The sequence below is a fragment of the Quercus robur genome, chromosome 11, assembly GCF_932294415.1.
Source record: "Quercus robur chromosome 11, dhQueRobu3.1, whole genome shotgun sequence".
In the NCBI taxonomy this organism is placed as follows: domain Eukaryota; kingdom Viridiplantae; phylum Streptophyta; class Magnoliopsida; order Fagales; family Fagaceae; genus Quercus; species Quercus robur.
In genome coordinates this window covers 36,139,354-36,166,858 of record NC_065544.1, presented here as the reverse complement: position 1 = coordinate 36,166,858, position 27,505 = coordinate 36,139,354, and the positions used below count along the sequence as shown (strand labels likewise).

General features: G+C 33.6%; 1 protein-coding gene across 3 annotated transcripts; it reads left to right on the top strand.

The window, feature by feature from the left end:
* Positions 1-660: 660 nt before the first annotated feature.
* LOC126705468 (uncharacterized) lies at positions 661-25,775 on the top strand. Of its 3 annotated transcripts, XR_007648296.1 has the most exons (4): positions 661-1,908; positions 2,000-2,109; positions 4,915-5,380; positions 5,472-9,159. XR_007648296.1 is itself a non-coding variant. In XM_050404497.1 (3 exons), exons 1-2 carry the CDS (start codon positions 734-736, stop codon positions 2,073-2,075), a joined length of 1,251 nt encoding a protein of 416 aa, XP_050260454.1. In that variant the 5' UTR covers positions 661-733; the 3' UTR covers positions 2,076-2,109; positions 25,383-25,775. The 3 variants fall into 3 exon arrangements, 2 of the variants coding, with proteins under 2 accessions (XP_050260454.1, XP_050260453.1); XM_050404497.1 differs by lacking the exons at positions 4,915-5,380; positions 5,472-9,159 and adding an exon at positions 25,383-25,775; XM_050404496.1 differs by lacking the exons at positions 4,915-5,380; positions 5,472-9,159 and adding an exon at positions 4,366-4,618.
* The last annotated feature ends 1,730 nt before the right edge of the window (positions 25,776-27,505 follow it).

Genomic DNA, 27,505 nt, shown 5'->3' with positions numbered 1-27,505 from the left:
TATTGAATTAAAAATGTTCGATATTTCTTAAAAATAAATTTGGATGTAATATTGTATTTCCAATATTTCAATGTGCTTCAAATTTATAGTATCTTTAAGACAGAATGATTATGAGAAGTTTGAATCTGAATTCAAATGAGTCTGTGTACACATGGCTAAATTAATTTGGATTCAAATATAACTACTCCTATATCCTAATGTGATTTTTAAAATATTTTTTTAAAGAATATCCAAGTGTGATTTAATTGAACTTTCTAAAAATAAGGAAACATGGGATGTGGATAGTAAAAGTGAATTACCGAACTGGTGAAGGTCTTTTTGGTTTTTTCATTTTTTATTTTAATTCTTTCTAAATACTCTCAAAATGAATGGTGCTTATTTATATCCTAAGTTTTGATTTCATTAATTTTGTTAAAGAATTTTTTAAAAAGTTAGAATTTGTTCTAAATTAGTCTCTGAGTTTTGAGTAAAATTTAATAATTTGCATTAATTATAATTTAGGGTTACTATATTTTTCAATCATAAAAATTAAATAAGGGTATTATGGGAAATTATTAATGCATTAAAAAATAAATAAAAAAAAGTCAGAGGAGAAGAATGTCGGTCTAGCATCACTATAAATAGAAAAAGAAAGCATAACAAACCCCGAAATCTGTTTGCATATTCTCTTCTCTAAGGAAAAAATAAAAAGTCAGGACGAAAACCAAAGCTTCCAAACCCTAGCGGTTCAGCGATGTCGGGTGATGGGGGATTTTCGTTGAAGATCGCCGTGTGTGGGTGTTTCATTGACGCATCACGTTACAGGTCAGATTACAAGTCAGAGTGGTATGTGATTAAAGTCCCCGATCCCGATTGCCGTCCTCTTCGACGTCGTTCTTCTTCTTCTTCTTCTTCTAGGGTCAAGAAAAAGAAAAAAGAAAAAGTGAGGACAATGATAAGCACGAAGCTTCTCAGTCCGATTTCAGTAACCAAGTCTGATCCAATGTCCGTTTGCAAGAATCATCTAGCCATAGGCTCCAGTCTGTATTGTTTTGGAGGCCTAATCCTCGATAGCGATAGAGATGCTCATGAAAAGGTGTGGCGGCTAGACATAGACCTTGACTCTCCATGGTCAAGTGGTGATTGGAACTCTGTTCCTCTCATGAAGTTTTATAAAAGATGGGAACCTCGCACTTTGGTCCTTCACAAAAAGTTATATGTGTTGGGTGGTTTCTACTCGCAAAAATCAAGAGGTACCTTTCCCATTCCCGCTGAAGCTGGCTGGATGGAGGAGTTTGATCCCAGCCTACAAGAATGGAAAGCTTTGCCCAATCCTCCCTTTGGAATTTACTCCGTTCCTGCCATTGCCGTACCTCTCCCTGCTAAAAAACAGATTCTGGTTGCTTATTATAGTGATTTGAAGAATTATTATCTTGAGTTATATATCTATGATGTGATGAGTCGATCTTGGACTAAATTTGGGTCTGGCATCGATGCTTCTGCTCCTTTGGCGGGAAGAGTTGTTATGGTTGTTAATACTCTCTACTGGCCTTCTCTTGAAGATCTTCAAGAAGCTGAGATGTGCACTATATATGCTTACAATTTGGATTTGGATGTGGTAAGCTGTGGCCATTTCAGTGCTCGCTCAATCCCTGATGATGCTGATACAGATGAACATCTGTTTTGTAATTCAGAACCACCTGGTTTGATCCATTTAGGTGGTAGTAAATTCTGCCTCCTCTTGCACTCCTCCTCCCGTGCTAGTTACTACCTTAATTGTCTTGTACTTCACCTTGAAGAAGACGACTTCGACTACCACCACTACGACTCCGACTACGACTATGACTCCGGGTTTTTGACCATCTCCATTCTGTCCTACCAAAAGTATGCCCTGCCGCACTACATAGACTTATGGGATAACGTCTTGCTGTAAGCTTCCTAATTCTATTTCCCCTTAATCTAGCACTATATAGTATACAATCATCTTTTCTTTTTTAATTTGTACCCCTCTAACTTGCAGGGATGAGGATGACAACTTTTATATATCAAAGAATAAGAAACCAAAGTTAGCAAGTTTAATTATCAAAGATCATTAGGAGTAGTAGGTTGCTTCCTTGCATTATCAAACAGGTATACTCTTTTCCCTCTTTTCCTGTTCAACTGTAATCCTATTTCAGACAAAGACAAGTGGAGTGGGTTCCATATCTTCAAAAGATGTAGTCATATGGGTTCAAATAATTTACCTTGTGGATGATTTTGTCATTTGCTTTTTATTTTATTTAATATGGGTTCAAAAGGTCAACTTAGTAGACATGACCAACTATGACTATGAATGTCATTTGATTTGTTCTTTATTTTTCTTTTCTTTTTGTGTGGGTGAGGAGGGTTGTAAAGTTGGATGATTGATTCAGATAAGATAAAATGTGAATCTTTTGGTCATCCCCTAATCAAATAGCTAGGGTTTATGGTGTTACGAGTAAACCAATATGATCTTGGTAGTCCTCCATTTTATCACTAATTAGGTCCCTTTTATCTCACAGTTCAGGGAAAAAATGGAGAAAACTTATAGTAGCAAATGTTTTGTATTGAGGTTCTGTTTTGACACTAGTACTGGAGTTGTTGATTACACTGCATATCGTTGCTTGATAAACAGAATTGTTTACGGGTTAAAGTTAAACCAAAATTAAGATAACAGCAATAATAACACCAGCATACTTGTTGGTAACTAGAAAACTTTGAGAGGTTAAAGAGTGTTATTTGTCACAATTAGTAAGAGCCTGAGAGGTTTTATAGCCTCTGGAATGGCACTTAAAGCACGCTTCATGTTTTTCAGCCCTTCTGGATGCAATCGTAGAATATGTTTAGCAATTCTTTTTCAACATGTTTCAGCGTGATTAAGAGATGGTGGGTTACACAAGTGAAATTGTTTGTATAGATTAGCCTAACTAACAATGGATGATGTAGCTCAATTGGTTGGCACCTTGCAAAAACCAAGAGTTGCAATCCGGTACAAGGCTTGTGGCATAAAAAAAAATGGTCTTATAATAGCTATTTCCACCAATCTATCTTATACCAACTATTTTCTTTATAGGGTAGTCTTAAAATTTATGTTACATGTATGTTGGATCATTTCTATTCGTATAACCTCTCTAACATTCAGAAGTACCTTTAAAACTTCCTAATGTACTTAAAACTTAGTTAACACTTACTCTTGTTATGTTTAAAGACATTGCATACTCTAAGAGGTAATTCATTCCTTTGATTTATCTCAAAATTTTGGTTATCTTCTGTACGCATACGGATGCACTTGCGGTATTAGTTGAAGCAATTAATTCATTAGATGTTTATATTATGCAGATATCCTAGTAGCACTACATATGTTTTAGACTTACTCCTCTATAAACTAAGGGTCAAACCATAAGACGTAAAACAATAACATTCAGAAATCAGATTCTGAGGGACCTGATTTAATTTACGTTAGCCAAGACAATGATTTCAAGTAAAATATATGCTGTGTTTGTACTTTTCATCCTGTAGATTGTTTTTCCAATAAAATTGCCATCATTGGCTGAAAGCCGTGTAGATCACTGGCATTTCTGATTCTTTCAATGGTGAGAAATTGGGTTCAAATCACCCCCCTCCACTGGTTGTAGGATTTGTTATGACATTGTAATCATTTTTTTTTTTTTTTTTTTGATAGGTGTCATGACTCATGACATTGTAATCATTATGGAGGAAGACTTATCAAAAAAAAGTAGTCATTATGGAGGAAGACTGAATGGACACCAACATATTTGTTGATAACATGATTGATTAATATAGATAAATTGAGTATCTTCTAGTCCTTTCCTAATCAAATAACTAGGGTTTATGGTGTTACAGGATTAAATACATATATAGAGGTACTACATGAGAACATGAAGATCAGTTGAGAAGTAACAAACCAAGCAATAAAGAAGTTTTTTTTTTTTTTTTTTTTTCGAATAAAAAAAGATAACTGAGATCTAGTGTAGATCTAAAATGAATTTCCCAAAAGGTGTCATTTATAAAGCAAATTGATGCTTACAAAGGTTCTAAGAATAAAACAAAATCACAGTGAACATGTTTTAATGGTGTGTGAACTTTGGTAAAGCCATTATATTTAATTATTTATTTCTTGTTAGAACAAATATAATCATGCATTAGTATCAACACAGTTTGCTATTGACACCTTGTAGTGATTGTAGTTTGAGATTCTTATCATAATCACGAACTAATTACCATTGTTGGCATATTGAATTAACTAGACCGTTATTTTTCATTGCCATTAGATTCATGGTATGATGTGTTTTAGTATTTCCTTTTATTGTCTATTTATTTTTTTTAATAATGTTTTTTTATCAACAGGGATGATACTAGAGTTCTTGTTTTTGGCAAGGGTTGCAATTTCCAGCATGGCTATAATATGCATGTGAGAAAAAGGATAAAGCTTCTACTGTTTGTGATTTGCTGTCATTATATGGACCCTAATGATTGGCTTAAACTCTCTAGTTTATTTAGAATCATATGTATGATTATGAGCAATGAATGACGAGCTTCTGGACTTTCTAATTTATTTAGAATCATATGTATAATTATGAATGATGAGCTTTTGGGTTTATGTTGACTTGTCTATTGTATGTTTTATCTATGATAAAAGCTTTCTATATCATTAAGTGACACCTCCCACCCCACACCCAAAAAAAAAAAAGATTCCATTGAAATAATTTTAAAGCCTTATTTATTTTGAGGTTAGTTAATGTCTGTTGGGTTTGATCACTATTTCTACATCTACACTTTTGAAACCATTGTTTCCAGAGGAAATTGTTCCCACATGTAGTTGAGTCCTTGATTCAATTATTGAGTTACTCTTAGGAAGTTTGTGAACCTTATCTCTAGTGGTCTTCTCCATTGCAGGGACGAGGATATGCTCTCGAGTCTCATCATGTTATTCTTGAATTTTGTGATATAACGGCCGTGTTGCGAGGCATTTATGTTTCCGTGGATGTCTTAGCTCAAGTTTTTAATTCTATTAGTTGAACAGCAGGGATTTTTTTTTTCTTCAATTACTTACTATAGACTACTAGGTTCTCTCTCTCTCTCTCTCTCAAAAAAAAAAAAAAAGTTGATGGAAACGTATACCTCAAGGGAGGTGGTGTACTAGTGGTTGTCCACAGATTTTAATCCATTTAGGTGGTCGTAAATTCTGCCTCCTCTTGCACTCCTCCTCCCGTGGTAGTTACTACCTTAATTGTCATGTACTTCACCTTGAAGAAGACGACTCCGACTACGACTATGACTCCGGGTTTTTGACCATCTCCATTCTGTCCAATCAAAAGTATGCCCTGCCGCACTACATAGACTTATGGGATAACGTCTTGCTGTAAGCTTCCTAATTCTATTTCCCCTTAATCTAGCACTATATAGTATACAATCATCTTTTCTTTTTTAATTTGTACCCCTCTAACTTGCAGGGATGAGGATGACAAGTGGAGTGGGTTCCATATCTTCAAAAGATGTAGTCATATGGGTTCTAATAATTTACCTTGTGGATGATTTTGTCATTTGCTTTTTATTTTATTTAATATGGTTTCAAAAGATCAACTTAGTAGACATAACCAACTATGACTATGAATGTCATTTGATTTGTTCTTTATTTTTCTTTTCTTTTTGTGTGGGGGAGGAGGGGAGAGGAGGGTTGTAAAGTTGGATGATTGATTCAGATAAGATAAAATGTGAATCTTTTGGTCATCCCCTAATCAAATAGCTAGGGTTTATGGTGTTACGAGTAAACCAATATGATCTTGGTGGTCCTCCATTTTATCACTAATTAGGTCCCTTTATCTCACAGTTCAGGGAAAAAATGGAGAAAAATTATAGTAGCAAATGTTTTGTATTGAGGTTCTGTTTTGACACTAGTACAGGAGTTGTTGATTACACTGCATATCGTTGCTTGATAAACAGAATTGTTTACAGGTTAAAGTTAAACCAAAATGAAGATAACAGCAGTAATAACAAACAATTAGAACCAAGCCATATTCTTGATATTCCCCCCCCCCCCCCCCCCCCCTAAAAGAAAAGACAGAACCAGAACTTTATTTTACTTCCTAGTTCCTAGGCCCTTCACACTTTAGGATAGGATTTTTTTTGAAAATTGTAATCATTATGGAGGAATACTGAATGGACACCAACATACTTGTTGGTAACTAGAAAACTTTGAGAGGTTAAAGAGTGTTATTTGTCACAATTAGTAAGAGCCTGAGAGGATTTATAGCCTTTGGAGTGGCACTTAAAGCACACTTCATGTTTTTCAGCCCTTCTGGATGTAACCGTAGAATATGTTTAGCAATTCTTTTTCAACATGTTTCAGCGCGATTAAGAGATGGTGGGTTACACAAGTGAAATTCTTTTTATAGATTAGCCTAACTAACAATGGATGAACATGTAGCTCAATTGGTTGGCACCTTGGAAAAACCAAGAGTTGCGATCAATGGTCTTATAATAGCTATTTCCACCAATCTAATTTATACCAACTATTTTCGTTATAGGGTAGTCTTAAATCTTTGTTACATGTATGGTGGATCATTTCTATTCATATAACCTCTCTAATATGCAAAAGTACCTTTAAAACTTCCTAATGTACTTAAACTTAGTTAACACTTACAGTTGTTATGTTTAAAGACTTTGCATACTCTAAGAGGTAATTCATTCCTTTGATTTATCTCAAAATTTTGGTTATCTAGATCTGCTGTACGCATAAGGATGCACTTATGGTATTAGTTGAAGCATTTAATTCATTAGATGTTTATATTCAGGGCTGGCTTAACAAAATTTGGGGCCTAAGGCAAAAAATTTATTTGGGGCATTTTTATATGTAAATATTAATTAAATAAAATTATATAATACTAATTAAATTAAGACTAATTTGATGTAAATACAGAAATTGATGAATAATACTAGCTAAACTAAGGTTAATTTCAAATAGAAGATTGAATATTATAGTTGAATCAAAAGAAACTTACTTTAATTAGGATATATGACTATGCATAGTTAAGTACAGTTGTGATCTAAATTTTAATTTTATATATTCTTTTTAAGAGAAAGAGATAGATAGATATTATTTGGTGTGTGACTTAGTAAGAGATTAGTCATCATTGGTGATTTATCACATTTACAGCATTTTATTTGAAACATCTTAGGGTTTCAATTGGGTTAAATTTTTATTGGTCTCCTATTTTAAAAGCCTTGTTAGAAATGAAAAAGAAAAATACTAAAAATACTACAAAATGTTCACGATAAATGTGATTATGACTGTAATTGATGAATTTCAACAACTTAATTTATTTGTGTTTGAATTACTTTTTTATGTGATTGGTGATATGTCAGTTAAATTTATAATAAAATTTGTGGTATTTTAAGCATCATTCTTTAAAAAAAGTATCAATTATTTAATTAATGTTATATTTTTATAAAATTTTGGGTCTTTTACTAAGGGAGATGAGGCCTTTTTCTAGTAGGGAAATTTTTTATTTGTTGTGGGGCCTGAGGCCTAGGCCTTGAGCCGACACTGTTTATATTATGTAGATATCCTAGTAGTACTACATATGTTTTAGACTTACTCCTCTATAAACTAAGGGTCAAACCATAAGACGTAAAACAATAAAATTCAGAAATTGGATTATGAGGGACTTGATTTAATTTACTTTAGCCAAGACAACGATTTCAAGTAAAATATATGCTTTGTGTTAATTTGTACTTTTCATCCTGTAGATTGTTTTTCCAATAAAATTGCCATCATGATTCTGTAGCATCCCTTGATATCATAGGCTAAAAGCCTTGTAGATCATTGGCATTTCTGATTCTTTCAATTGGGAGAAATTGGGTTCAAATCACCCCCCTCCACTGGTTGTAAGGTGGAAAAAAAAGTTTGATATCATAAACAACTTGAATGGTAGCGGTTGAATTATTAAAAGTATTCAATTCATGTTGGCCACAGCATCATTTGATAGAAAATTTGAATGTTATATGAAGGACCAACCTGCATCAGATGCTTCCATCTTAACTCACCTGCTCATATAGATGCAGTTCACAGACTTAATGTATTGACCTCGATAACAATTAAGTAGGCATATTGTGATAAACATGCTATAATTTTAGTTCTTAAGTTTCACTAGTACATTTCTACTTTTATAAGCTTTAGTGAACAAATTAGCTGGATTGGTGGTCATCCTCATCAGAACTTGTTTAGAGGGAAATCAAAGAATCTTTTCCATTTGTAATTTTATATCAATTTTTTTGCAACCCAAATTTTCGTGGGTTTTTTTTGAATTAGTCCATGTGATTCTCTTGAAAAGAAGCCTAGAGGTACGGAAAATGAGTAATAAATATAGGGGTATCACACACATTCCAAATGAATAAGTGAGTCACATGACATTATAACATGCTAAATACACAATAATATACACAATATATAACATACCCTAATAAAAGACTAGTCTTATTTACCTAGAAAAAAAAAAGACTTGTCTTGTTTACTTTTTCGGTACATCAATAGTTGGGGGTGGGGGGAAAATTGAACCCTGGATCTTTCCATTGGAAAGACCAGGATGTTCCAACCAGAGAACCATAACTTTATTTTACTTCCTAGGCCCTTCACACTATAGGATAGGATTTGTCATGACATTGTAATCATTTTTTTTTTTTTTTGATAGGTGTCATGACTCATGACATTGTAATCGTTATGGAGGAATACTGAATGGACACCAACATACTTGTTGATAACATGATTGATTAGGGTTGCGTTTGGGATAGCTTATATTGAACAGCTTCTTTTACTATTTAGCTTATTTTTGGTACTATTCATGGATCCTATTGCACTTTTTGGTACTATTCATGAGTTTTACTATATTATTTCAATTAAATTTTAACTTTATCTACAGTAATTTCAATAAAAAGTTTACAGTTTCAGCTAAATAAGCTGTTTCCGAATGGACCCTAAGATAGATAAATTGAGTATCTTCTGGTCCTCTCCTAAGCAAATAACTAGGGTTTATGGTATTACAAGATTAAATACATATATAGAGGTACCACACAAGAACATGAAGATTAGTTGAGAAGTAAAAAAAAAAAAAAAACTGAGGCCTAGTGTAGATCTAAAATGAATTGCCCAAAAGATGTATCTATAAAGCAAATTGATGCTTACAAAGGTTCTAAGAATAAAACGAGATCACAATGAAAGGAAGATAATAAGATAGAATTGAAGATGTTATTCTTGAATTTTTTATTTATTTTGATGCTTCTTTTTCTCATTTTATTTTCTATTTCTCTCCTAAAAAAAGTGATCTCTCTCTCTCTCTCTCTCTCTCTCTCTCTCTCTCTATATATATATATATATATACCATAAAGGGGGAAGGGGACGCACAAATGAAGAGAAGGAGAAGGAAGCACAGATGTATTGTAAATGGAAATAATGTAAAGAACTTGAAAGTAAATAGCTTTAAAGTAAATGACTTGAATGTAAGAACAATATTAAGGCGGTAGAACCAGCCAAGCAGTATATCAAAATAATTTAAAGTAAATAAGAACAATAGTTCAAAATAAATGAAAGCAATTTAGAACCATCCGGTATGGCGGTAATCCGTCCAAGGTGGTGGTAGCAATAAGTAAAGTAATGAACATAGAACTGAAAATACTTGTTATTGAAAGTAGGATAAACACTTACAGTAGTAGTAGTCAATACAAGATCTCAACAGTTATGGGTTAACAAGTACAAAGCTTGAACTAGTCCTAGTTACAAGGTTTGTAGGATTACAAAGTTTGTAGTAAACAAGGATGAGTAGTAGAAGTAGGGTGAGTTCTTTCTCTAAGAAGGCTAGTTCTAAGGGAAAGGAAATCAGAAACCAAACTTGACTTGAGAAGCCCTCAGGGACAACCCCCCTTTAATAGGCAATATTTTTTTAAGTAAACAGTACTTGTGAATAGTGAAAGTTAACAGTGAAAAGTGAAAGTTAATCTTGGTGTGACTAAAAGTCACGGGAAACAATGAGCATCATCTTTTCAGAACATTGCACGGGAAACATGGAGAATCATTGTGACTAAAAGTCACGGGAAACATGGAGCATCATCTTTTCAGAACATTGCAAGGGAAACATGGAGAATCATTATTATTAGTGGTGGAAATCAATCAGTAGATTTTGACCAGACCATTGCATCATTTTTGGCCATTATGCAGGCTAGACAAATAGGGGAATCAAGCTTCCAATCAATCATCTGCTAAGTCATCAGCATCTTCTTCATCATGACCAAACAACTCCTGATTGTAAGGATAGTAAGGGTCTTTTGAAACAGAGGCTTGAGAGGATCGCTCATCATCTGAATCAGCAGTTTCTTCTTTAATCATTTTAGAGAGCAGGGCATATAAAGCATCAGGGTCTTTGCGGATTGCATTCAAAGGAGAACTCTTCTTCTTATTCTTTGCAGGTGGCTTACCCCCTTTAGCGGATGAGGAAGCATGTGTGTCAATTACCGCTTTTTGCATGGGAGTAGTGATTCGTAATGGGGAAGCACTCGGGAAATCTCTGGCAACATTGGTAATGATGGATTGGGTATGGGCAAACTTATCCCACCATTTAACATAACAACAGCGAGTGAGAACATCACCATCTTTAACATACTGCCATTTTAGAATCCAAGGAACCTTGTATTTTTTAGTGAAATGAAGTAGGGGAGTGAACTTAGCTCCATGATCATCAGTTCTGAATCTTAATGTAAAATTTTGGAAAGAATCCTTCAATGGCACAGGGAATATTTCAATAATTGAACCAAACTGGGTCCACCAATGGAAGAACCAGAGGGGGAGTTCAGAATCAAATTCTTTGTCAAAATTAATAAACCATGAATGGGACATATTTTCATTTTGGTGGAGCATGAATCTGAACCAGGCAGTAACATAATCATGATATGAATAGGGAATAGAGAAATTTGGTAAACTTCTTGTGGCGGCAGGATTGGAGCCCCACATTTCTTCTGAAATAATATTTTTTATGTAAGCACTGTGATAAATAATTCTATCGTTATTATTAGCCCTATCAGTTATGGCTTTGATAACAATAGAATTCTCATGTCGAAGCATTTCAGAATAATATTGGACAGTCTTTTGGCTATGTTCTGGAATCCAATGGAAATTTGGAGGAAAATAACTGGTGGCAAGCCTGAAAGGGTTAGTGATGGAGGCCCTATTTGGCTCTACGGAAAACAGGTTTTGGGTATATTGTTTTCTAACATACTGGGAAGCATTGGAAGCATTAGGGTAAATAGTTCTAACAGGTTGGTGAATAGTGGCTAAAGCATAAGGATCATAATGTGAAGCTAAAACAGAAGAATAATTAGGTTTGGGAATGGTACCTAGGGGAGTAAAACGGTTAACAATATCCAAAGAGGAAACAGGTTCTTTTTTAACAATTGAATTAGAAGTGGCAGGTGACTTGTCATTCGACCTTCTACTTGCCATTGGGACACTGCAGAAATTCACGGGTAAGGAAATCAGGGATAGCATTTTGAGATCCTTTAATATATTCAATATCAAAATCAAAAACACTCAAAATAGCTTGCCATCGGGCAAAAATATGTTTTGAAGCAATATTTTCAACATCTTTTTCAATAACATATTTAGCACTTTTGCAATCAATACGTAACAGAAACCTTTGGTTTAACAAATCACTTTGAAATTTTGAAATACATAGTACTATAGATAAAATTTCTTTTTTAATAGTACTATAATTTAACTGTGCATTATTCCAAATACCAGAATAAAAACGAACAATTTGTTCAGGTGACTCAGAAGAAAGTCTTTGTTTTAAAATACCACCATAGCCAACATCAGAGGCATCGGTTTCAACAATTTTGAAGGCATCGACAGTAGGAATACCAAGACAAGGCAATGTCTTAACATGAGATTTGATTTGTTTAACAAGAGAAGTATGAACATCAGACCAAAGAGGAGGATTACTTTTTAACCGATCAAACAAAGGTTTGCATTGTTTCCTCATATCCTTGTAAAAATCCGCAACATAGTTTAATGATCCAAGAAATCTTTGGAGCTGTGTTTTGTCAATGATAACATCAGGAAACTTGTCAGCAAATTGGATAGCTCTATCTATAGGACGAATTTGTCCTTCAGAGATATCATAGCCAAGAAAACGAACTTTGGTTTGGAATAGTTTAATTTTCTTGGCTGAAACAACAAGACCATTTCGTTTAATAATGTCTAGAAACGAGTTCAAATGTTTCCAGTGTTCGTCAATGGAGCTAGAGTAAACGAGGACATCGTCAATATAAACAATGGTGAAGTGACTGAAAGAGTTAAAAATGTCATTCATGATATTTTGAAATTCACTTGGAGCATTTTTAAGGCCAAATGGCATAACATTCCACTCATAATGACCAAAAGGAGTGGTAAAAGCAGTTTTATACCTATCATCCTCACTAATCTGAATTTGCCAGAACCCAGATTTCATGTCAAACTTGGAGAACACAACAGCTCCACTTAGCCTATGGACAAGGTCATTCTTATTGGGAATAGGATACCGAATCCATTCTAAAACCTTATTCAATGGTTTGTAGTTAATGACTAATCTAGGGGTTCCTCTTTCAATCTCGGCATTTTTTTGGACATAAAAAGCTGAACAAGACCAGGGGGACTTGCTATTCCTAATCAATTTTTTCTGCAACAAATCGTTGATTTCTGTTTTGCAAAATTCAACAGTTTCAACATTCATTTGGATAGGACGAGCTTTAGTGGGAATATTTTTCTCATCAAAATCTTTGACATATGGTAAATTAACAATATGTTTCTTCCTATGCCAGAAAGCATTAGGAACATCTGAGCAAACATCATCAATCAACATTTTCTGAAAATTACCAATTTTGGAATGCAACAATTTATCAGAAATTTGTTCAGCAATTTTCTTGTATCTTACCTCTTGCTGGAGAAATTTAAGATGTTTAATTTTAGCATGAATCATGTTTGAAGCAGTATTAGTATCAATATCAAACTTTGAGGCAAATTTGAACTTTACTTTTTGTCCAAAAGGATCAGTAGTAATTCCATCATGTTCAACAAGAAAGGGATATAAAGCTTTTATAAAAGGCAAACCAAGAATCACTTTATCAGCCATATTCTTAACAAGAACAGATGGAATCTTGAAACAGACATTAGCATGGCATACATGAGCATTATTCAATTCATACTTTATTTGCATTTGAGAACCATTAGCAGAAACTAATCTTTCAGTAGATTTTTCAAAATATTTTGAAGGAATCAGTCCTTCTTGGATACAGTTCATATCCGCCCCCGAATCTATCATAGCAATAACAGTAAAATGATAATCAGGAGAAACAACAATTTTAACTTTTGTAAACCATTTTGGAGGAACTATTTTATTAACAAGAGCAAGTTGAGAAATAGTGACATCATCAGAAATACTTTTACTGGAAAGAAGAGCTTGTTGACAAGATTCATCTCCATCTTTATGCTCAAGTCCTTGTTTAAGGTTATCTTTGTCACTTTTAATAGCTTTGGAATCATGTTTTAATTTGCTTATCTCTTGTTTAACAATATTAATTTCATGTTGTAAATCATTAACAGTCAGTTCTTTAGATTTCTTATTATTGAATTTTTTTAAAATTTTATCCTCTTTATTCTTGGTGAGGACATTGGTTTTAATAACATTGCAGCAAGAACCTCTACCACTAATTTTAACATTAGGAGAATTATCAATATTGAATTTGTTTTTTAAATTACTGGGTTTACAATTTTTATTAAAGCATCCAGATTTTCCATAGTTAACACGTCTCTTCTTAACATAGAAATAATTAGGTTTAACAAAGTTATGTCTGTACCTTAATTGGTGTTTTAACAATTTTTTAGTATTACACCTATTGGTACTAAGTTTTTTAATAGTACTGAAAATATCTTCATAGGTTAAATTATTATAATTAATAGAATCATTTTTAGCTATTAATTCTTGTTTTACCTTATGAGCAAAGATAGGAGGCAGACCATCAATAAACTTTTCTTTCCAATAATACTTATGACAGTCTTTCCGGAGCATTACTCTGGAAATAAAAACATCTTGATACCATTTGTATTCAGACATAGTTGAACAACCCAAATCATTTAAATAATCATGAGATGAAATATTGGATGGAGTACCAACAAAGTGTTTGAGAATAGTGTAGATCAAGGTATTGACGCTATTACAAACAATACTTTCATCAAGAATAGGCAAACATTTGTCATTCTTATTAACAGTATGTTTAATAGATTCTCTGGATTCTTCAGTGAGATATGAATTCCACCATCCACTAAGAGCACCAGAAAAACCAGTAACAAGCAAGTTAATAATATCAGGTTGATCAAGATCATGGTTATTTTGATAAGCAATACTAACCATAGACATGTGAATCATTTTATTAACGATTTCTAGTTCAGTCAAACCATCAATATTCTATTCATAAAGTTCATCAGTAGACACAATATCAGAATCTGTATTTTCTTCAGGAACACTTTCTTTTTTGGAAATAATTTGAGTAGTTGGAATACTTGTAGAAGTATCGCCAGTTTTAACTTTTAAATCAGAAAGCATTTTTTCAACAATTTCAAGGGTAGTCAAAGGTTTCTCGGTTTTAGCAAGAACAGATTTTTCATCAATTTTTTCTTCAATACGGTCAAGCTGTTGACTAATAGTATGCAAAGATTGATTAATGAAATTGTTTTGTTCAATAAGGCTATCAATGGGAGTTTTATCAGTCTTAACGAAATTTGATTTTTTTATTACATTCAAATGTTGTTTTGAAACCTCATTATGTGGAACATAATAGTTTTCAAGAAAATCAAAAAACAAAATATGTTTTTTCAATTGATTCATCATTTCCAACCATTTTCTTTTAACACGGTCTTTATCAGACTGAGCAAAACTATCTTGGAAATATTTTCTCTTGGTTTTGTTTGAAGTAAGCATAAACTCATTGTACAAAGAATCCCAATCAATTTCAAAATCATCATTTAAAATAGTCAAAACTCTTAATTGATTTTGGTAAACAGGAGGAGTTTCAATAGGGGATTCAAAATCAGATGGATTAAGAGAAACATTATCTTCCTCATCTTCATTAGCAGTTTTACTAAATGGAGTGGAAGTTTCAGGTTTAGTTGAATAGTAAACAGAGCTAAATTGGGATTTATCACTTGAAATACCTTTTAGCTTTAAATCAGAGGATGTTTCCAAATTCTTTTTCAAAAACTCATTGATGTCGCGATCTCTTTTCAAAATACTTTCAGATCCACCAAAGGAATGTCTTCCTTCGTTGATCCTCAAAGGTGGATTGTTTTGAAAACTTATTTTAACAGTACCATCAAGATATTGTTGAATATGGGTGAGATCAAGCTCATCAAAAATGGGTTTAGTAGGAGGGGTTTCATGTTCTAACAACCAATCCTTAGGAAGATTAATATCTTGCCATTGAATCATTTTTGGAATTTGGATTTTAGCATCAGGAGTTGAACATTGAATTAACATGGTTTTACCTGAAGGTTCTCTAGGCATTAAAGCACAAGGATTCATTTGAGTACCCATTAGTTTGTAATAAATGTGATAAATCAAAGCAAAAGGCTTACTACCCTCTTCCATGTAATATCCAGATGAAGCAATATTCAAAGTTAAAGCTTTAACAATATTAGGATCATCCAAAGCAAGAGTAAGATCAGGATAACAATTGAAATAAACAGGACCATCATACAAAGAAGCAGTGATCATTCCAAGAATGCTATCTTTAAAAATCTTAAACCTAGCATCTCTTAAACACATAAGAACAGAAGCATTAATGCCCTTGCGGGTGAGTGGTTTAATAGCAACTTGAACCATACCAATATGCAAATAATAGAATTTTTTAGCAGCAAGGAAGTCATTAATATTCTTTTTAGTGAATAAGCAACATTTTTCATGAACTTTCGAAATAGAGAAAATTTGTTCAACAGTTCTAGCTTTATAAGCAGAATGAAAAGTACTTTCAACAAAACTAGTTTTATAAATAGTTTTAGTATCAACTTTAGGAATAGTCCATTTACGAAAATCAGGAATCATCTCATTATCATCAATAGTGTGATCTTCTTCATTTACAATATCAGGAGGACAACTAGTCCTGGAGCTGATAGAGGAGTTGGATCTCCACAACTTATCCATACTATCCTAGGTTCAACACTCAGTTATCATGTTTTTCTCACAACCGTTGCATTTCGTAACACATACCCCAATCAACCTCATACCTCTCATGCCCTACATGCCCTCTCTTGGCTCAAACGGGCCTTACAGCTAGGTCCTAGGAATTCACTTTACAACTAGGGTGGCGCCAACGACGGTAAGAAGGGAACACAACAACGGAATATCAAGCGTTCGGGTAGACACAGACAAGAGACAAAGAACACAACCACACTTACAACCGGCCAGAAAAGAGTGGCTCTGATACCATAAAGGGGGAAGGGGACGCACAAATGAAGAGAAGGAGAAGGAAGCACAGATGTATTGTAAATGGAAATAATGTAAAGAGCTTGAAAGTAAATAGCTTTAAAGTAAATGACTTGAATGTAAGAACAATATTAAGGCGGTAGAACCAGCCAAGCAGTATATCAAAATAATTTAAAGTAAATAAGAACAATATTTCAAAATAAATGAAAGCAATTTAGAACCATCCGGTATGGCGGTAATCCGTCCAAGGTGGTGGTAGCAATAAGTAAAGAAATGAACATAGAACTGAAAATACTTGTTATTGAAAGTAGGATAAATACTTACAGTAGTAGTAGTCAATACAAGATCTCAACAGTTATGGGTTAACAAGTACAAAGCTTGAACTAGTCCTAGTTACAAGGTTTGTAGGATTACAAAGTTTGTAGTAAACAAGGATGAGTAGTAGAAGTAGGGTGAGTTCTTTCTCTAAGAAGGCTAGTTCTAAGGGAAAGGAAATCAGAAACCAAACTTGACTTGAGAAGCCCTAAAATTTAAGGGACAACCCCCCTTAAATAGGCAAAATTTTCGGAGTGAACAGTGTCATGAACAGTAAAAGTGAACAGTGATCTGTGAACAGTAATCCGTGAACAGTAATTAGTGAACAGTAATCAGTGAACAGTGTTTTTTCCACTTTTTGAAATAAAAACTCCTGAGCTTTTGGCTTTCATTTGGTCCAACATGTCAGGATTATCATGGCAAAAGACAAAAGGAAAGCATGCACGTCTTCCACCAAGCACTTGGATGCTTCATTCTTTTCTAAAAAGACTCCAAAGGTGGCATGGTTGGTCAAAAGGAAACATCATATCTTCACAACCATCATGGCTTGTGTCTTTCAATTTTGAATATTGTAATAGATGTGGCCGTTGTGTAGGCTAGAGAAATAGTGGCCGTTGTGCAGGCTAGACAAATAGTGGCCGTTGTGCAGGCTAGACAAATAGGGGAATCAAAATCTTCCGCAAAATCCGGAATATCACGAGTTAGTTTCGGATTTTCCGCAACATATTTGTGAATGACAATAAAATATTTTGGCTGTTGTGCAAGCCAGACAAATAAAGTAACACTAGTCTAGAAATAGTAGTGACCTCATCAATCAGTAGAGGGAGCATCGGAGGGATAACCATCAAAGGGATCAAAAGGACCTTGTGGAGAATCACATATATGATCATGGTAAATAGCATACTTATTACATAATCCACAATATAAAATTGGCTCAAGCTTTGGAGTTTTTCCTGGGATGAGGAGACTGTTTAGATTAGGATGATCTTTTGTCTGTAGGTGAACAAAGGCATCAGCATAGGGTTTGGGGCCAAAAACAGCAATTCTACCTGTGCTTCCTATGAAATGGTAATTTTTCCATAGATTATGAGCAACTTCACGAATTTGATTATTAAAATAATTTCTCCAGCATTTTGCAAGAGTGGTTTTAAGGGACAACTGAGAATTTCCCTCGAACCATGGCCCTTGGTGATTATAGCCATTAATGAGGATGAGATGCTTTGAGGGTTTAACATTCATCCAGTTATTTGTCTCCCATTTTGGTAGAGTGCTCCAGCATCTGATGGTAACAAAAGATCTAGTGGAAGAGTTTTCAAACCCTTTAATAGCATTCTGAATGATCTGTGGAAGTTGGCTAGCCTGTTTATGACTTGTCAATTTTACAAACCTAACAAAGCCATATTCAAACATTTGGGAAAGCCAGCTAGAATTAGGATCCTCATCATCACTATCATCTGAATCTTCATCAGTGAAATATGAACCAGTATCAAAATTAATAAGGAGACCAGGAAATGGATGTTTCTTTTCATATACTCTGAGACTGCTCCCAAAGTGGTCTTCCCATTCAAGCTGAATAAAGACATTATCACCTTCGTCTATTTCATTAGGGTCAGGAATAGTAGCAGTAACAAGTTTTCTGAAATATTTGGACCATAGGTCAAAAGACCGAAACATAGCCTTGCTATCCAGAATACGAGATTGTAAATCTGAAGGCAAGTTGGCAACAGCACTTCTTAACATGGATTGGGTCTTAAGACTCAATCTAGCATAATCAGTGCCCATTATAGTCTTTGTATCCATCGAATGGATTTCCTCTTTGCCAAAGAGTTGACTAATGTAGGTTTTGAGACGGCTCACAAGAGCCTCATTTTCTGAAACAAGGTTATATCCTGGAACAAAGTCAATATTTGAAGCAAGGTCATTATTTGGAATAAGGTTACTATAATGGCTCATATAAATCTCATTTTGAGCAGTAAGGTTAACAAGGTGGATTTCAAGGGCTCTAAGGGTTTTATGAAAGACATTACTGTGGTTTTTGGTAAAAGCAAACTGAAGGTTATCAAGAATGAATTTAATAGAATCTGGTAACTCTGAGTAGGTACCATTGTGGAATTGTAAATTTTTTGACAAGACTTCTTGTAAAGCAATTAATATATCACCATTGGAGTATGTCACCTCTGCCGGGACATCTCCTTGAAGGGATGTTGATCCACTGGGTTTTACACCAGAAGATACGCCTTCATGCATTTTAAAAGGTCGTCCCGCTGGGAACCTTTTGCTTTGGGAATAGTCATGCGCAGGAGCTTTTCCCTTGTTTTTTCCCTCCATGATAATCCACTTACTAGTGGTATAAATATGAATATTATTATTATCCCACTTATTAGTGGTATTTATCCACGTATCATTATCCGATTCCTACAAAGAATCATTAATATTGTTAGGATAATGGATAGGTTTTAACATTTTAGTGTTATGAAAATCACCTTTATAATCATCAGAATTCATTATCAGTTCTTGAACAAGGTCATTCATGGGAGAGTCTTTCTTATAAGACAGATTATCAATATCAATTTCAAACTTTGAAGCAAATTTGAATTTTACTTTCTGTCCAAATGGATCAGTAGTAATTCCATCATGTTCAACAAGAAAGGGATACAAAGAGTTAATAAATGGCAGACCAAGAATCACTTTATCAGTCATATTTTTTACAAGAACAGAAGGAATCTTGAAACAAACATCATCATGGCACACCTGAGCATTATTTAATTCATACTTAATTTTCATTTGAGAACCATTAGCAGAAACCAATCTTTCAGTAGATTTCTCAAAATATTTTGAGGGAATTAATCCTTCTTGGATACAGTTCATATCTGCACCAGAATCAATCATAGCAATAACAGTGAAATGATAATCAGGGGAAACAACAATTTTAACTTTTGTAAACCATTTTGGAGGAGATAATTTATTAACAAAAGCAAGTTGGGGATTAGTGAAAGTATCAGGAGTACCTTTATCAGGAAGAAGAGCCTGTTGACTGGAATCATTTCCATCACTGTGCTCATTTTGTTCATTACTGGATTTATTAAGATCTTTATCAAGTTTTAGCATTGTTAATTCTTGTTTGAGATTATGATTATCACTTTTCATGCTTTTAAATTCATGTTTTAATTCATTTATTTCTTGTTTAACAATATGAATTTCATTTTGGAGATCATTAACAGTTAAATCTTTAGATTTCTTTTTATTAAATCTTTCCAAAGTTTCTTCAAAACTTATGGTCGAATTTGGTTTTTTACTAATTTCATCTCTTATCAAGTTTTTCTTAAATCTGTCCAAATAATCTTTCTGGAGTTCAGGGTTTTGAATTTGATTTATTAGCTGAATTATCAGTTTTTCATCTTCTTCACTTTTGGTGAGAGTATTAATAACATTGCAACAGGAATCTCTACAACCAATTTTAATATTAGGAGAATCAGAAGAATCATCAGCAGATTGATAGCAGGAATCAGATGAAGAAGAAAAATCATCTTCCAAAGAATCAGACGGACTGTTTGATTCAAGGATTCTAAATAATTCTTCTTGCACATTATCATCAATGTTTAACATGTTGAACTTGTTTTTTAACTTACCAGGTTTTTCTTTACAATCTTTACTAAAATGTCCCGGTTTACCACAGTTAAAGCATTTACCTTTACTTGGGTTTTGGTTAACATGTTTTTTAGAAACATTTTTCTTCTTAGCATAGAAATTATTAGGTTTGAAAGTATTTCTGTATTTTTTATGGCTTTTATCATGTTTTTTACTTTTCTGCCTAGAAAGAGCAATAGGAGGCAGACCATATTGTTCAAAAAAATTTCTCATTTCATATTTAGCTTTTCTTTTATTCTTTAATTGGTGTTTTAACAATTTTTCATCATTGCACATATTAATACCAAGTTTTTTAATAGTACTGAACATATCACCATAAGTTAAATTATCATAATCAATAGAATCATTTTTACCCATTAATTCTTGTTTTACCTTATGAGCAAAGATAGGAGGCAGACCGTCAATAAACTTTTCTTTCCAATAAGGCTTATGGCAATCTTTCCTGAGCATCACCCTGGAAGTAAAAACATCTTGATACCATCTGTAATCAGACATAGTTGGACAACTCAAATTATTTAGATAATCAGAAACACGGGAAGAAATATTGGATGGAGTACCAACAAAATGTTTGAGAATGGTATAGATCAAGGTATTAACACCATCAGGAATACCACGACCAATACTTTCATCAAAAATAGGCAAACCTTCTTCATTCTTTTTAACAGCATGTTTAATAGACTCTTTGGATTCTTCAGTGATGTAAGAATCCCACCATCCACGAAGAGTACCAGAAAAACCAGTAAGAAGCAAGTTAACAATTTCAGGTTGATCAAGATTATGGTTGTTTTGATAAGCAATACCAACCATAGACATGTGGCTCATTTTATTAATGATTTCCTGTTCAGACAAACCATCAATATTCCATTCATAGAGTTTATCAGCAGAGACAGAAAACTGTGTTTGAAAAGATCTCTCTTCAAACTGCATATCAGGAGGAGTCGGTTTTGGATACCAATTTTTTGTAAAAGACATGGGTTTGGAGTTTCCAACAAATCTTTTAATTTCTGGGAAATCATTATCAAAGATTCTTTTTGCAGGAACAGAAGAAACAGAAGAAACAGTGTCAGAATCTGTATTTTCATCAGAAATAATTTCTTTTTTGGAAATAGTGAGAGCAGTTGGAGTTCTTGTAGAAGTACTAGTACCCTCAGATTTAATCTTTAGATCAGAAAGCATTTTGTCAACAATTTCAAGAGTCTTGGACTGAGAGGTTTTAAACATAACTTTTTCTCTTTGACTGGGTAAATCAATCAAAGGTTTCTCAGTTTTAACAGTAACAGATTTTTCAGAAGTAGAAACAGATTTTTCAACAAATTTTTCTTCAATACGGTCAAGCTGTTGACCAATAATATGCAAAGATTGATTAGTAAAATTATTTTGTTCAATAAGGCTAACAATAGGAGTTTGATCATCAGCAATTTTGAAAGGAGAGGCCTTCACTTCCTCTTTTGTCACTTCATCTTTCTTAGTAGTTATCAAAATTGAATCAAGAGGAGGATGACTAGACCTAACAATGGTTTTATCAATCTTAACAAAATTTGATTTCTTTATCACGTATAAATGTTGTTTTGAAACCTCATTATTTGGAACATAATGGTTTTCGAGAAAATCAAAAAACAAAATATGTTTTTTCAATTGATTCATCATTTCCAACCATTTTCCTTTAGCATGGTCTTTATCAGACTGAGCAAAATTATCTTGGAAATATTTTCTCTTGGTTTTGTTTGAAGCAAGCATAAACTCATTGTACAGAGAATCCCAATCAATTTCAAAATCATCATTTAAAATAGTCAAAACTCTTAATTGATTTTGGTAAACAGGAGGAGTTTCAATAGGAGATTCAAAATCAGATGGAGTAAGAGAAACAGTATCTTCCTCATCTTCATTAGCAGTTTTACTAAATGGAGTGGAAGTTTCAGGTTTAGTTGAATAGTAAACAGAGCTAAATTGGGATTTATCACTTGAAATACCTTTTAGCTTTAAATCAGAGGATGTTTCCAATTTCTTTTTCAAAAATTCATCGATCTCGCGATCTCTTTTTGAAATACTTTCAGATCCAGCAAAGGAATGTCTTCCTTCGTTGATTCTCAAAGGTGGATTGTTTTGAAAACTTATTTTAACAGTACCATCAAGATATTGTTGAATATGGGTGAGATCAAGCTCATCAAAAATGGGTTTAGTAGGAGGGGTTTCTTGTTTTAACAACCAATCCTTAGGAAGGTTAATATCTTGCCATTGAATCATTTTTGGAACTTGGATTTTAGCATCAGGAGTTGAACATTGAATTAACATGGTTTTACCTGAAGGTTCTCTAGGCATTAAAGCACAAGGATTCATTTGAGTACCCATTAGTTTGTAATAAATGCGATAGATCAAAGCAAAAGGCTTACTACCCTCTTCCATGTAATATCCAGATGATGCAATATTCAAAGTTAAAGCTTTAACAATATTAGGATCATCCAAAGCAAGAGTAAGATCAGGATAACAGTTAAAATAAACAGGACCATCGTACAAAGAAGCAGTGATCATTCCAAGAATGCTATCTTTAAAAATCTTAAATCTAGCATCTCTTAAACACATAAGAACAGAAGCATTAATGCCCTTGCGGGTAAGTGGTTTAATAGCAACTTGAACCATACCAATATGCAAATAATAGAATTTTTTAGCAGCAAGGAAGTCATTAATATTCTTTTTAGTGAATAAGCAACATTTTTCATGAACTTTCGAAATAGAGAAAATTTGTTCAACAGTTCTAGCTTTATAAGCAGAATGAAAAGTACTTTCAACAAAACTAGTTTTATAAATAGTTTTAGTATCAACTTTAGGAATAGTCCATTTACGAAAATCAGGAATCATCTCATTATCATCAATAGTGTGATCTTCTTCATTTACAATATCAGGAGGACAACTAGTCCTGGAGCTGATAGAGGAGTTGGATCTCCACAACTTATCCATACTATCCTAGGTTCAACACTCAGTTATCATGTTTTTCTCACAACCGTTGCATTTCGTAACACATACCCCAATCAACCTCATACCTCTCATGCCCTACACGCCCTCTCTTGGCTCAAACGGGCCTTACAGCTAGGTCCTAGGAATTCACTTTACAACTAGGGTGGCGCCAATGACGGTAAGAAGGGAACACAACAACAGAATATCAAACGTTCGGGTAGACACAGACAAGAGACAAAGAACACAACCACACTTACAACCGGCCAGAGAGAGAGAAAGATGGGTTCAAGTTACACCTTTTTTAAACCATTAGATTTAAGTAGATCCAATGGTTAAAAAAAAACCCTCATTATTATAAATATTTTTATTAGAATCTCATTAATTACTCTCATTTATTAGCTTCTAATCCTATCTCAACACCTCATCAAAATTTGATGTCCGACTCTGTCTCTGTTTGTGTTTCTCTCTCCATTCTAAACCTATGTTTCTCTCTCTATCTCCTCCTCCATTGCTACTCCACCATTGTTCCACCTCCACAGGTTGCTGACAGAGGAAAAAAAAAAAAAAACAAGCCGACATCCCTGGTTTTTTCACCCCCTTCCCCTCTCTCTCTTGGATTTCCTTGTTCATCATCACCACCGTTTGGTTGCCCTTTCCTTCCACTCGATGCTGACATCCCTGGCACTTCCAGTAAGTTTTTTTTTTTTTGGTTTCTACCTATTTCTGTCATTTTTAATGATTTTTTTTTTCAATAAGCCTAATTTGGTTGCTGGGAAAGCGAAGGAAATTATTTGTCAAATTTAGGGGTTGTGTTGATCTGTTCTTTTTCAGACCCCCAAAATCTTCTCTTTCCAACACCCAACATTGCAAGAAGATTTTTTTTATTTTCTCTCCTTTTCAGTTTCCTTTTGTGCCATTTTTCCCCGAAATTTCATTTGTAAGAAAAACCCTAACCCGTAAGTTAGTGTAGAAAGGAAACCTGTACATGTTTGATGAAATGTCTCAATGAAGATGAAGATTTCTTTGTTCTCATACTATTATCTATCAACAAAATGTATAATACATTGTAAAGGGGTTTTTTATTATTATTTTTTTAAATGTTTTTTTTGGATTAGATTACAGTTGGATTTTTGTTGTAGTTTCACATGTAGAAACATAAAGCTTCTTTCTTTGCTTGGCAAACAACTTGCTGCTATGGTTGTCAATTTTAAAATAAATTCTTTGCTGATATGGTAATTGAAATTTTGGTCTCGAAGAAGTTCATTTTTTTTGTGTGAAGGTTGTTGACTGTTGTAAATGTGATGACCCCAATTCCATAATTTGTTTTGCCTTTGTTGAGTTTGCTGATGAAGGTAGTTTGAAGGTGTGGTGCATGGTTCAATAGTTGGTGGTAATGAATTCTGATGTTTACTTGATTAATTGCTATGTTGTTTCTGTAAAAGGTGCAAGGGCTATTGTACTACAACTTGGTGCTCAAATTGTTGCTCAATTGTTATTTTGAAATTGCCAAATTGGTGCTCAATTGTTATTTGTGCTTCAATGAAGGGGAATGACATTTTGAAATTGGTGCTCAATTACTGTTTTTGATTCAATGAAATAGATGCTCAATTGCAAAACCTTGATGCCAAATTTAAGTTGTAATCACCATTTTCATGGAATCATAGGTGCTTAATAATATCTAACCTTGTTATTGGTGGAACTTAAGATGATATTGTTATTTATGAAAGAATTATAAATGCTCATATGATTTCTTGGAACTTCATTTATAGGAAAGGTAGATGATTTTGATTACATTTCAGTCATTTTTTGTCACTAGTCAGTTTTTTTTGTCCTTCTGATCCTAGCATCCTTTCTGCCCAATGAAGCTGAGATAATCATGAGCATCCCCCTAACAACGACCACGTGCCATTTTTTTTTTAATTACTAATAATCATGAATTTTTACTTGTAGAGATAATTAGCATCGAAGTCCAAATTAGAATATTTGTAGTTACACCATGAATGAAGGTTGAGGGCTCAAGGCTAAGCTGAAGCTGAAGCAATGGTGATAGAAAAAAATAAAGTTGCTGGAGTTGAAGCCCAAATTAGAACACTAAGATTTAATTATATAAGACAATGATGAGGTCAATCTGAACCTTAGATGGGGGAGCATGGAAAAATTTTTGTTTTCTTGAAATTGAACTCTTTTGTATTCTTTAATCGTATAAGTTCTTTTTTTTTTTTGGGGGTGGGGGGCACTTTTGTTTATATCAGCATAGTATTGATAAATTTCTTTTCTAGTTGTACAAGTTCATTTTATAAATAACTATAATAGAAAAGAGGCGCAAAAATGTTGTTGAACCTATTTTTCTCTTTACTTTTGCACATCTTGTTTTAGAGATTGGTTTATTCAAATCAAGTTCTTGCAAATATTGAGAAATTGTCTTGTACATCTAATGTATTTATGCCTCATAAATTTTTGGATTCCATTTGTGGAGTCCATTTTTATGCAAGATAATGTATACTACACCAAATGCACTAAGTAAGGGTAAGTTGGTTGATTTTTAGGTGATTAGCCTCTAAGAATTTGAGAAAGAGAAGGGTTTTTTTTTATTTTTTATTTTTTTTTGAGATCAAAGATAGAAAGCTTTATTAAGATAGCAAAATTTTACAAGCTGGACTATAAAGCATACACAGTGGACCCCCGAAAAATAATGCACAGGTCAGTAATCAATAAAACAGAGGCCACGAGTAAGAAAAAAAATATGCAGTAGTGAAATACACAATAAAACAGAGTATTCGCAAGTTGTTTGTGCTGCTATGAGGTGCTGGTAATCTGTTAAGAGACCCAAAGCACCATCATAGTCATAGATGTGCCTTGGTTGAAGTTGAGTCTTTTCGAAGTAAAATTTGTTTCGTGCATTCCAAACAGCCCACACGATAACTGCCCAAGACTCAAGTTCCTGCTGGTTCAGCCTAGTTATCATAGTTTGAAACAATTCAAAGAAATCTGATATACTGTTCGAACACTTCTGAATTCGTCTACTTGCCATTGACCAGGCATTCCTAGCAAAAGGGCACTCCCACAGCACATGACAGATTCCTTGATTCTTGATTCTTTCATTTTGCATTGTAGTACTCCTTGATTCTTTCATTTTGCATTGATCAAATAGTAACTAAATACAAGGTTCTCCATTTACACATAATCTGATATGCTAAACAACTAACAAATAATAAATAATTACATTTGAAAAATAATCCACCCAAATCTCTTTCTTCAATCTGATAACCCCAGCCAGCGAATTGGACTCCTTCAACAGCAGCACCTATTCTGCATTGGACTCCTTCCACAGCATTTGTTCTGCATTCCAAGACTAAATGAATCGAACCAAGACTCCTTTAACAGCACCTCTAGGCAACATTGTCAAGTTTCTTTGCATTCCTGAAAAGGGAAATCAAAGAATTGACTCTGTAGCCCAGCATTTGTTCTGCATTCCAAGACTAAATGAATTTAACCGAGACTCCTTTAACAGCACCTCTAGGCAACATTGTCAAGTTTTTTTGCATTCCTGAAAAGGGAAATCAAAGAATTGACTCTGTAGCCCATAACAAATGACAAAATGAGTCAAACCAATAAAGGTAAAACAAATGAGCTCATGTTAAAAAATCTACAGCTTCTAAATATTAGGCATTTCCAGTGAAAAAAAAGTTAAGTCTACAAACACTTGTGACATGTATGTCTTAATATAATACTATATCCAAAAGAAACAAGACTTGAAAATGTCAAAAAATGCACCTTTATTCCAAAGTATGGAGAAGTCAAAGAACAAAATATAGAAAACTCTGAAGAAATTAATTATGAAGGCCTTGTTATGGAAGAATATCCTAAAATCAAGATTATTGTGGAGGAGAGAATGAAGATCTTATTATAGAGAAAGATCTTGAAGTCAAGATAGTAGAGACCATTGAGGAAGAAATTGAAAATGAAAGTTTCAAGAATCTTAATGAAATCAAATCATATGATTGTCAATCTCAAGATTCTTTTATTTTGGTGGTAAGCAATACACCAAAGTTAATTGAGTTTACTAGGGTTGA